Raw genomic sequence first — 12,624 nt, forward strand, 5'->3', positions numbered from 1 at the left:
CAGTCTTAAGATCTTTTTAGTGATAGGAGGCTGAACTTCTTTTTTTTAACAAAAGCAACTTCAGGGTTGTTAATAATTGTAGAATTACCTCCCACATCCATAATTCCAAATCCAGTTACTCAATAGACATTTGGTTGTTCAGTGGGTGTATAAAGACTGGGGAGCTTGTTGCATAAGTCAGGGATTTAGGGTGCAATCCTGTGTATGCTTACATGCAATGGGAGTCTCCTTGAACACAGTGGGTCTCAATTCTGAATAAATATGCATAGGTTTGCTCTGTAAAAATGGAAGAGAAATTCTGCATGTCAGAATTCTGATCTATTATGTGTTCTGATTCAGCTGCATTCTAGGATAACGGAAGATTTGTGAGATGACATGGGGAAACCATTAACAGTAAAATGAATATAATTTTAAAACCTTAATTTTGAATATATATAACTTTATTATATAATGTAATTATATATAATTAAATATATATAATATTTAAACCTTATGTCTCTCCCTCACTATTGCATAACTTGTCTTTCAAGGAAGATTACTTTATGTCAATATCTGGTTCTAATTCAGCAGTTAAAAGGATTGAAATGTTTGCGCCAGCCAAAGCTCTTTCTGTGAACAAAAAATAATTGGTCAACTAATTTACTGGTATGTCAGAATAGAATCAGGTTGCACTCTGCATGGCACCTGTTTCTGATCACAAGTGATTTAGGTAAATGTCTATTAATATATTGGTGTGTTAAAAGCTGTAACTTGATTCATGAACACCACAGAGGCAGTTAAGCTAACTATGAATCACTAGAACGGAAACTTAAATATTCACATCAATATCATTCCACTGTTGTCACTGAAGGAATGGTTCTTCAAGGACAGAGCTAAACTCTAGCTTGGTGACCAGTCTGTCAAGGCACCCTTTGTAGGCTTATTGTGTTTAAGTACTGTAATACTGGGTGCTACATGTAACCCTAAGAATCATTGGCTATTAATTCATATATGGATTAAGATATCTTGAGTGCCCTTTTCCCCATGGATTTCTTTTAATGGCGGCACTGGGAGGGACATTCATCTGAGGCTGGGGACCTCAAGAGTAGGGGTGGGAAATGTCAGAGCAGCAATGGGTGGAACTAAAACCTGAACTGGAGACAGGCACCCCCTTTCTCTTTTCCCTGCTCTCTCTCCCACAGTAAGTGTGGCTGGCTGTTACACAATCTCTCCTCCATGCAAAAGCCAAAGAGGCTTGAGGCTTGGGCGTGCCTCCTGTTGTGTAAGAGCTACAGCAGGGGTCAGCAAACCTTTCCAGCAGGGGGCCATCCACTGTCACTCAGACCTTGTGGGGGGCCGGACTATTTTTTTTTGGGGGGGGGGAATGAACGAATTCCTATGCCCCACAAATAACCCAGAGATGCATTTTAAATAAATATACACATTCTACTCATGTAAAAACACCAGGCATGCCCCACAAATAACCCAGAGATGCATTTTAAATAAAAATACACATTCTACTCATGTAAAAACATGCTAATTCCCGGACCATCCGCTGGCCGGATTTAGAAGGCGATTGGGCCAGATCTAGCCCCCGGGCCTTAGTTTGCCTATCCATGAACTACAGGTTAGGGTTGGCATTGTGGGAATAGAAGGTTCCTGTGCCTTTAACAGCAGGCAGAAATTCAGCAGGTAAAGTCTTCTGTAGTATGGAAATACAACTATGGGGAAAGTTTCACCATGACTGTACTGTCCTGTCTCATTATGTGTTACGTTATGCCCCCCCCCCATGACAGCCATTTTGTGACTGGCACCCAGAGGACCCTCTCAAAATTAGAGATATACCCACTGGTCCAAAAAGACTGGTGACTGCTGGCTTAGAAGAAAGTTTGTGTAGTGATTCATTTTACCTGTGACTACTATCCATCTGAAGACTTTGGGGCATTGATATCATGCCCAAACTCAAAAAGCTTGCTCACTGCTGTACTGTATTACATTTCAGTCAGTGGAGCTGTTAAGTAATTTCACAGTGCTTCCAAACAGATGCTTAATATTATTAATGGGTTGTTCAAATATTGCAAACAAGTAATTAGAACAGGTGTTTTCTTTTTTAGCTTAACTAATTTTATCAGAAATGATAAATCCGGCAGGGAATACAAGCTGGCATTCTGATGCCAACATCATGCAGATGCTGTGAAAAAAACGCATGGATAAGGAGCACCCGACCCATCCCATGATAAAACTGAGGGACACCCAAAGTCCCAAAACCATACACTTAAAGGACATTTCATGCACATTGCTCCCACCAAAGAATCCTGGGGCTTGTATTTTGTTAAGGGTGGTGGGCACTGTAGTTGTGTGTGGGATGAAACTACTGTTCCCAGAATTCTTGGGGGGGGGGGAGCCATGTGCACTGAATATGCATGGACTGAATGATGTTAATTAAGAGCCACTGTCTTAAATAGGCAGCAATGCTATTTAATTCACTTATTTAAAAAATATGAAACGTGAAATGCTTATGCATTTCAAAATATAAGCCACGGTTGCTCCGTTAGAAGGCCCTCTTACTGACAAGCACCAACGGGTACCACCAGTTCCTAATAAAGATCTTTATTACTCGATGAGACTCCTAACGTTTGAGTACAGCCAGGTACGCACTGAACCACGTCCACGGAGTAACGTCGCTGACAGACGGACTGACCCGAGCAGAGGGTAAGACAGACGCGCATGCGCAAAAGTCTTTATTTTCATTTTTCAAATTGTCCCACGGCGACGGAGACTTAGAGCGCAGCGCCAAGCCACGCCCCCTCCCTCGCGCCTTGACGACGTGTATCTTCCAACGTGCTGAAGGGAGGGAAGTAAACAAGGCCCGGCCTCCTCCTCCCCTTTCCCCCCGCCCCGCCCGCGCGAGTGAGCGACAAGGCCTCCAGTACCTTCCAGGAGGCTTTGGGCCTAGGAGAGAGAGAGGAGGAGGGAACCCGCCCGGAGCTGTGGCGCAGAAAGAATTCTCGCTCCGGCGCGGCCTGAGGGGGAAGGGAGTGGGGGGCCGCTGCTTTGGGGCTCCGTCGCGGCCTCTGTGAGGAGCAAGGGCAGAGGGGCGGCAGTTGCAGGCCAGTGACGACAGGAGGGTGATGCCCGTGTTTATTTTTACTCTGGCGCCTCATCCTTTCTGGCTTCCTGCGAGGAGGAGGAGGGGCGGCGGTGGCGGCGGGCCCCGTGGTCGCTCCCTGGCCCAGCCCCTGCGGCCTTCCCCGGGCTGCTGTTACGACCGCCGCCGCCTATAAAGGGCCGAGGATGCAGCTCTACAGCACCATCATCACTCACTACCCGGCGGCCACAGCCACACCAGCGGCAAGCAGCGCAGCGAGCGGGCCGACGGGCGTCGTCTTCAAAGTCTCGCCTTCGCCGGAGCCCTCGGGACAAGGTCCGGTGGGAGTCGAGAGCGATTCGGTTGCAGGAGGCGGAGGAGGAGTGACTTCGAGCGCCGTCGTCGGAGCGGGAGCAGCCGCCGCCATGCCCGCCTTCTCCTGCCTGGAGCTGCTGCCCCCGGCGGGGCCCGGGCAGAGGAAGCCGGCGCAGCACCAGCCGGCGCCGCAGTGCTACAGCTCCGGCGCGCAGATGATCCGCCGCAGGCCGTTGGAAAGGGTCGTGCCCATCCGGCTGGTGCCGCGCCCGGAGCCCGTCGTCGTGGCGGCCGAGCTGGGCCCGGCTGTGGCCGCGGCGCACGCCCACCAGTGGCTACTGCTGGAAACCGGCGGCGGGGGCGATGCCAGCGCAGCCGTTGCCGCCGCCGCCGCCCAGTCCGGCTTGCAGCAGGAGCCCAGCAACCACGGCCTCCGCTTCAGCGAACATTACCAGGCCATGCAGGCGGCGGCGGCTGCCGCTGCTGCCACCAACGCCTACCCGGGTGTCGCCGTTGAGGCCCGTCCTGCCTGCCAGGCGCCCTCCGCCGCCGCCGGCGTCTTGGAGCATGGCGGTTGCCGGCGGGAGGCCGAGCTGGAGGCCGCAGCCGAGGAGGAGAGCCCCTACCAGGTGCGCCCGACGGAGCGTTGCGAGAAGCTGGCGCTTTACCTGGCCGAAGTGGAGAAGCAGGACAAGTACCTTCGGCACAAGGACCGCTTCCGCTTCCACATCATCCCCGACGGCAACTGCTTATACCGCGCTGTCTGCAAGGCCGTCAATGGGGACCAGCGGCTGCATGGCGAGCTCCGCGAGCAGACGGTGCACTACATCGCCGACCACCTGGACCACTTCAGCCCCATCATCGAGGGCGATGTGGGCGAGTTCCTCATCAACGCCGCCCAGGACGGCGCCTGGGCCGGCTACCCGGAGCTGCTGGCCATGGGACAGATGCTGAACGTCAACATCCACCTCACCACCGGCGGGCGGCCTGAGAGCCCCACCGTCTCCACCATGGCCCACTACCTGGGGCCCGAGGACCCCAGCCGGCGCAGCATCTGGCTGAGCTGGCTTAGTAACGGGCATTACGACGCTGTGCTCGATCGCCAGTGCCCCAATCCGGAGTATGAGGAATGGTGCCGGCAGACTCAGGTGCAGCGCAGGAGGGACGAGGAGCTGGCCAAATCCATGGCCGTATCTCTGTCAAAGATGTACATTGAGCAGAATGCCTGCTCCTGAGATGGGCACAGCATCAGTTGCCTGCTGTCGTGGTGCCTTATCGTTCTCCATCCAGCATTCGTGCCCTAAACTGAGCAAGAACGTGAAGGGGAACAAACCTAGACTGAGATTTGCAATGAGTGCTTGTGTATATACCTTCAGATTCTGGTTATTTACCATTCTGTTCTTTTGTATATGTTTGTTCTATTTCCAGTACACTCTTTCTTTTCTATAAGGGTTGGTTTTTTCCCCTTTTTGCACAACATTTTTTAACCTGTTACCTCTGACTTACCGCCAAAAATAAGTTAGTAAGAGGTTTTTTAGGGTTTATGTGCTAATATGGCTTATGGTTTAACAGTAGTTTTATGCTTCAATTTGAAACCTACACACATTCTAACAAAGGGGGGGGATATGTGTTAGTTCACTGACTTCCCACTCTTCCTCATTAAATGAAAGCAAACAACATTCAGCTGCTAACAACAACAACAACATGCAGTTAACTTTTAAGTGGCAAGTTCTAAAGTGAATTGACCACTGCAGAGCAGGATTTCTTCAGACAATTGGAACATGGCTTTTTCAAGAATGGTACAGAGAGCAACTGTGACTCTTCTGTGTTCAGTTGTTGACTAGTGTAAGCTGGCTTTTCATTTTATTGCCTGGTTAGTGCCATCTTTTTTCTTTTTAGTATTGCCTGGTTTAGAATGTTAAGACATGGTTAAATTGCTCCATAAGAATGTCCTTGATTTGTGGTCTTGTTCTTTTAATGAATTTACATGCTTGCTGCCTGCCTTCTGACAGTGCACCAGCAGGTTTATTTTATCACATTCTGTTCTTTAGACGTTTTCTAATCATTAATAATGGGTTCACTCTGGTATTATGTAAAAATGTATTTATACTAAGTTTGTATGTATGGTTTGCTGGGTCAAACATTCAAGGTTTTCAAGGTAAAAGCTACCCTCTTTAATTTCCAATTAAAATGAAATAGCTAGATATATTTATTCAGTAATGGAGTTTGTACTTTTTTATTGTGTGACTTGAATTTATACTGTATTTGTATAATAGGAATATTCTTAGCTATTCTGGAATAAATGTATAGTTTTGCTTGGATTTACATTTGGATTTATGTCAGTGAGTAACATTTGCAAATCTGGGTGGGGTAGAGTAAAAATGTGTGCCCTTTCAAAATTGGGATTGGTGGCTGGGCTGCACAAGAGGATAAGAAAGCCCTTCCCTCTCTGTGAAGAATGTCTCCCTTGCTACTAAGCTTGCTTCCCAAAAGGTCTGGAAGCAAGATCATGCTTTACTTATGGTCATTATGGTGCCATGGGAAGGGGCAGATGGGAGATGGAAGAGGGAGGGGAAGAAGCTAGTATTAGTAGTTAATTTGTAAGATAATTGTCCAACTTCAAACCTTGAGAGCTGGCAGTGGTTTTATAATTTGGAAGGACTCCCACCTTTACAAATTTTCTGGCTGCAACTCCTTTAACAAATTTTAGATCTATAACATTTCATTGATAAAACTAATGAGCTGATCTTTCGTGAGCATTTGCTTAAATGTAGTCAGGATATGTCACCAGAAGACTTTTCTTCTCAGGCTTTCATTCCCTTGTGCCTCTGAGCTGGTTCCTTTTTTTTTTCTTTGCCAGTTGACACTTTCTGCACCATCTTCCCTTATCATATTTCATTTTGTTTCTCCTTGTTCTTGTGCTTCTTTCTTTGCATTTATAGTACATACAAACAATGGGGGGAACCCACCTCAAACTGGGCCCCATTTTAAGATTTATTAGTATTGTATGTAAATTGACAAACGTTTAGACTGTAAAATGTTTTGTATTAGCCCTCTGAAGGGTGGCAGGAAATGGTCAGAAAGCTTCATCCTGCCTGTACCTGTCAGTTACGGTTCTCTGCTAGGTGTAGAGGCAGAACAGAGCATTGCTTAGAGTCCTGCTTATGTTTCCATACTGATGAAAGCTTTCCCTCCTCTGTTGACAGCATGGAAATGCAGGCTGCAAATCTTTTAGGAAGCCAGTAGCTTTTGTGGGCTTACTTAGAAGGCTGACTTACAACATTCCTCCATGCATTTGTTTAACCCTTCTTCAACATTATCTGTGTTAGAGAGGGCATTACCATTCCATTAACGAGTGGCACAAGAATAAGTACTCTGGTTGTCCTGAATCATTTTGGCTATTCGAGTGAGGTATTTATCATATTTCCCCTATGCTTCCTTAATGTTCCGATTCTTTGAAAATGGCATCCATCACTAATAAATTAAGACGATTACTTGGAGAAAATTAAATACAACCTTCAAACAACAATATTTAGCACTTGCATAGGTACAAAAGGGGCATATAAATGTAAGAAAAGAAAAAAGGTTGTATTTCAAGGGTATATGCCATGTTTAGTTGAGCATTTAGAGTAAAGGTAAGAAAAGTGTGACCCACTAGATGTTGTTAGACTATCAGTCCCAGCCAACATGGCCAGTGGTCAGGGATGATGAAGGTTGTAGTTCAGTAACATCTGAAAAGCTGTAGATTTCTCAGGCTTGATTGTGAGACATAATCACTCATTTTGTCTCTTCTCATGCAAGAAGGAATGCCTTTACCTGCTATGATGCATGCATCATTTAAGAACAAGTATGCTTCCCTCCCACCTTCAAAACTATATGCAGGCTTCATTAGTTAAAACCCACACAGTTAAATCAAGATTTCTTTTAACTGTGTGGCAGTCCTTTTTCAAATGAAACATTCATACGCTGGGAGCATTGGCATGTCACTTTGAACCATAAAGTTTAACCATGATTTAAAGGTGAACATGCAGCGTGCTAGTGAGTAGGGCAAAACTTGCAGCCACTTTGCTTGTCTGCTGTTCCTGTCATGCTGTTGGGAGCCAGGCCATAGTTTGACTCAGCAGCAACATCTGAACTCAAGTTTGTGGTTTGTATCTGCCATGAAAGACATTGGTTACAATATGTTGTTTCCTTAGAGAGACAAACCACGAACCTGGATTTAATGCTAAACCAAACCATGGCTTGTGGCAGGAGAAAAGCAAAACACCCTTGGTTTTCAACCCAAGTGTGTGCTTACCTTTGAATCACCATTAACTGCTTTAAAGTGACATGAACCAGTGTGTGAAAGCCTGGTGTAAAAATGCTAACAATCAGATGAACTTGCTTTTTTCTTGGAAGTGGTAGCTTCCACTTTTCCCACATACTGGCTCTTCCATAAGCAGAATGTGACAGATAACCTGAGGCAGCAGAGCTGGGGCAACACTAATTAATTGTATGCTGTCTGGTCCTAGTCTGCTTTACTCCAAGCTAGTCTCATCCAGTTTAGTGAGACTTGCTCTTGAAATATTTTGTGGCAGTGGTGTGGACAGTGTATTCTTGAATAAGTAGCCACTGTCTCTTCCATCTGCTTAGGCACTAGAGACCCTTTGAATGAATGGAGAAGCAAATATGGTAACATGTTTTCATGCAATGCTATGCATATCACCAAACATTTTTCTAGTCCAGCTGGTGTGGATAATGTGCACATGTGCATGGGAATGCTTTATTTTGTATGCTGAAATTATAGAGGGGGCTTTTAGTGTCAGTCTCATGAAAGAAAGCGACAATGGAACTACAATCTTTTTTTTTTTTTACCTGCACATTATTGCAAGGTTTTTCCATTGGGCAGATGCCATGCTATTCATTGATTAATGAGAAAATTCCAACTGCAGAGCCAGGTATAAATTATGTCGGAAGTAGGTCAAGGCAGCAACATATTTTGCAACAAGCACAGCCATCCTGTTGGCTCACTTGGAGAACTGAACAAACAGCCTTTCCAGTCCCATCCCTCCCCATCGGTGAAAAGCTTTGGAAGTTCCAAGTAACCTGTTCTAGCTTGTTTCGGGAACTTCATCAACTGCAAGTTCCTTAGGGTCTTTCCAGATAATGAAATGAAAGCTTGCAAAACATGCATGTTGTTTTTACTTTTATCTCTCCATTCATGTTTAGTCGGTGCTGAAGAAGCCAACCTGGAATTTTGGTGTGCCATGCATGGTTTTATAGGTGTGTAGGTGCCAGAATCTGCAGTTTGAAATATTTGGCTGCAATGTTTTGGTAAACAAAGCTAAAAATGCTTATGCAAGTGGTGGTATTTATTTTTAAATCCTTCAGATAAAAAAAAAAACAATTCAGTCAACAACAGTAGTTAGAATTCATAGTAAACAACTAGGACATAAAGAGAATTCACATTTCAACTTGTGAATATTAAAGTAGTGCAGATAAGCAATTTCATCTTCACCCTCTTCTCCAGATAAAGGGTATGCTGCCGCAAGTGTGTGCTCATTAGAGCAGCTGTCATGGAGTTCTAGCCAATGTTACTTCATACATTGCACAGACCCATTGAAATGAATGGACATGATGGACTTGAATCTTAGCTCCGTTTAATAGGGCTTCTGTTTTTTGCTCCTGTTTATTATTTTGCTTTCAGGTAGTCATGGTTAGAATTGCACTGTAACTTATGCCCATTAATTTAAATGGGTCTAATCTAAGTCAACCTTAGCTTGGATCCATCCAGCCCATGATTTATTCTCCTAGCCGTGGCACAGAAATGTGCAAGACAGTTTTAACTGTAGAACATTTACACCAGTTGATATGGTAAGGCTGTGTAGAATGCAGTTAACACTTGAAGAGTTCTAATACTGCTTTGGAGCTGGATGTATTGTTAAATGTGCAGTCTACGTGCTACCCTGCAATTTCCCCATGTAATCGTGACACTTAATTCTAAGGATCTTTTGGCTTTGAGACTAGGACACCAGAAGTTGACAATCCCAACAGTTAACACAGATCACAGAGATAAGTCAGAAGTCAATGTTATATCAAAAGGGAATTAGCTTATATACTAAAATATTCAATAAACTGTGTTGATAATAGTCTGAACTTAGGAAAGTTAAAAACTGTTTTAAGAGTAGTGGTACCTCGGGTTAAGAACTTAATTCGTTCTGGAGGTCCGTTCTTAACCTGAAACTGTTCTTAACCTGAAGCACCACTTTAGCTAATGGGGCCTCCCGCTGCCGCTGTGCCGGCAGAGCACGACTTCTGTTCTTATCCTGAAGCAAAGTTCTTAACCTGAAGTGTTATTTCTGGGTTAGCGGAGTATGTAACCTGAAGCATATGTAACCTGAGGTACCACTGTATTCTGATCAGCATTCCTAGGAATGCACAGGAAACCTAGGATGTGGTCAGGGGAAATGGGATGGGAGGAGTGGAAGAAATTTGACAGAAAGGCTGGAAGAGGTATCAGAAAGGAAAAATGGGCACTGCATAGAGCTGGTGGTTTGTAGAAACAGATGGGGAGGTTGTACAAAGATAAAATACTGAACAAAAATGAAATTTGCATTTGTTTCTCTCACCTTTTCCACTTGCACTGCCCACTACTGCCATGTAGTTCTAGGAAGGCTGCCCAGAAGAGAATTCAGACTTTGGGCTAAAAAAGGTTCACCATAGCACCTCATAGCCAGTGTTGTATCCTCACTGAGAACATCTTACAAGTTTAGTCCACCCATTCCCACACTCTGAAGTCTGGACTTTTGCTTCAACTTCTTAATCATAACTCCTTTTGGATACTTTAACAGTGTGTCATGGTGCCCCAGCCAGCTACAGCATGGACCACTCACAGACTTTATCTTTAATTTTTCTGCAGTTTGACCTACGTCACAGAATTGTTTCCCGTTGCCTGCCACTTCCATAGTTCCTTTCCCTGACATATTAAACTTCCAGTGGTCGTATACTAGCAAATAAACACACCACTCATCTGAAATCACCCAGATATATTTGTGGTGACACACAGTAATACCATATATCACTTGTTCCAATGTCTAATGTCTGCTTCATTGTGTGTGGTTTTAAGGTCTCACTGTTGAAATACAGTACTGCATTGGACCTGAGTTGGCTAGTCTGAATTTCCAGTTAGCACAAGTATATCTTCAATGCTTTTTTCCTTGACATACCATACAAATTCTGAACATATTATTCTGAACCGTTTGCTTTTTGTTCTCAATATTTGTTTACACAACTCATTCTATTGTAACAGAACCTGTTCCGAAAGTTTAAGGTATATTGACGCTGGCATAGACTTGATACCTGCAGTCCTAATACGAACCACACCTTTAATTACATTCCTGTGGTGCAGGTGGGTGGGGCTAACAGATGGACAAAAAAAGCAGTGGCAAAAGATCTATATTGCAAGGCTGGAAGGACAAATGCCCACCACGGTCTTCTCACTGATCTGAATATCTCACTGCCCTGTCCACATTTGAACTCGTGGCTTATAATTATCAATGTTGTATAGATGCCAATTAGGCATATGAATTGCTTATGTTAATCTATATGTTTAAGATAAAACAGCCTTACTGTTATATCAGCTGGCAATGGTTTTACATCTCACTTTTCTGTTATAGTTGTAAAATTAAAAAGGGTTAAAAACAGACACTATTGTGCACAAGCTTGCAGATTACATATTCTATACTTTTACACACTGACTCTTTCCCTAGCAACTGCTCCCTCTGAAGGCCAATGGAGAGTCCATAATATAACAAAACCATTGATCATGATTACTTCTGGAGTATCCACAGCTCTTGCTAACATTTCACTTCTAAGCATGTTTTTGAGCACAAACTCTCCTCCCACCATGCACATATTCAACACTGATGTCGAAACAGGTGCTCACTATGTCATTTTGAAGGTACTCTCCTACAATCAGATGTGAGATGTGTGTTGCAAACATGTACTGTATTAAACACTTATCTTCTCCATATCTTATACAAGATGGGCTTCCCTTCCTAAGCTGGCTGGAAAGAGAAAAGATAAGGGCCCAGCATTATAAAGTAGGCTGGTCTGACATTCCATCTGTTTCCATTGCCGTATTGTATTAAATGTTTCAATTATCTGACTGAATGGCATTCCATAAACCTGGCTAATGCCTCATTGCATTCTCCTTGTTCTTGGAAGTGCCTGATTAAACCTTTTTCTTGCCACCTTCACAATGTAGACAGTAGTGTATCTAAAGTCCCCTCCTGCAGCTGCGGACTATGTTAGCATTCATACAACCGTGTGGAGATGTGGAAGATGCTCTCCCATATGTTCAACATGAATAAATAATACGATCAGTAGCTTTATCAGAAGCCAGTCATGGCTTTCAGTAGCTCCCTTTCCTAGGAATAATGTAATGTTAGAGCTATTGACTATCTATAATAATAATAATAATAATAATAAATAACAACAACAATTTATTATTTATACCTCGCCCATCTGGCTGGGTTTCCCCAGCCACTTCTAACAAAATGTTAAAATACAATAGTCCTTCAGATATTAAAAGCTTCCCTAAACTGGGCTGCCTTCAGACGTCTTCTAAAAGTCTGGTAGTTGTTTTTCCTTTGACATTTGGTGGGAGGGTGTTCCACAGGGTGGGCGCCACTACTGAGAAGTCCCTCTGCCTGGTTCCCTGTAACTTCACTTCTTGCAGAGAGGGAACTGCCAGAAGGCCCTCAGCGCTAGACCTTACATCACAATAACTTCATTGCTGTGATTTGCAAGGCTCACATGTTCTGTGGAAACTGCTTGTCCGACAGCACATAGGGAATGCAAAATGCTGTTCATAGGACTTCCTATTGACCAGTGTCAGTACACAGACCATCAGCTCTTGGCAGAAGCATCAATGACCTGAAAGAACGGTTGGGACAGCCCCTGCCCCACCCTTCCTTCAGGCTGCTTAAGACTAGCATGCCCTCAGGGAAGGCAGAAGCGCTCCCAGCTGGCATGAGAGTAAAAAAAAGGTAAAGATAAAGGACCCATGGATGGTTAAGTCCTGTCAAAGGTGAATATTGGGTTTAGTGCTCATCTCGCTTTTCAGGCTGAGGGAGCTGGTGTTTGTCTGTAGACAGCTTTCCGGGTCATGTGACCAGCATGACTAAACAGCTTCTGGTGCAACAGGACACTGTGATGGAAGCCGGAGCACATGGAAATGCCATTACCTTCCCGCTACAGCA

The 12,624-nt window shown here is 44.5% G+C and overlaps 1 protein-coding gene across 1 annotated transcript; it reads left to right on the plus strand.

Annotated features, from left to right (window-relative positions):
• Positions 1-2,864: 2,864 nt before the first annotated feature.
• Positions 2,865-5,709, plus strand: OTUD1 (OTU deubiquitinase 1). Its single transcript, XM_033165332.1, has one exon. It carries the CDS (start codon positions 3,274-3,276, stop codon positions 4,615-4,617), a length of 1,344 nt encoding a protein of 447 aa, XP_033021223.1. The 5' UTR covers positions 2,865-3,273; the 3' UTR covers positions 4,618-5,709.
• Positions 5,710-12,624: the final 6,915 nt, after the last annotated feature.

Source organism: Lacerta agilis, chromosome 12 (assembly GCF_009819535.1).
Source record: "Lacerta agilis isolate rLacAgi1 chromosome 12, rLacAgi1.pri, whole genome shotgun sequence".
Taxonomy (NCBI): domain Eukaryota; kingdom Metazoa; phylum Chordata; class Lepidosauria; order Squamata; family Lacertidae; genus Lacerta; species Lacerta agilis.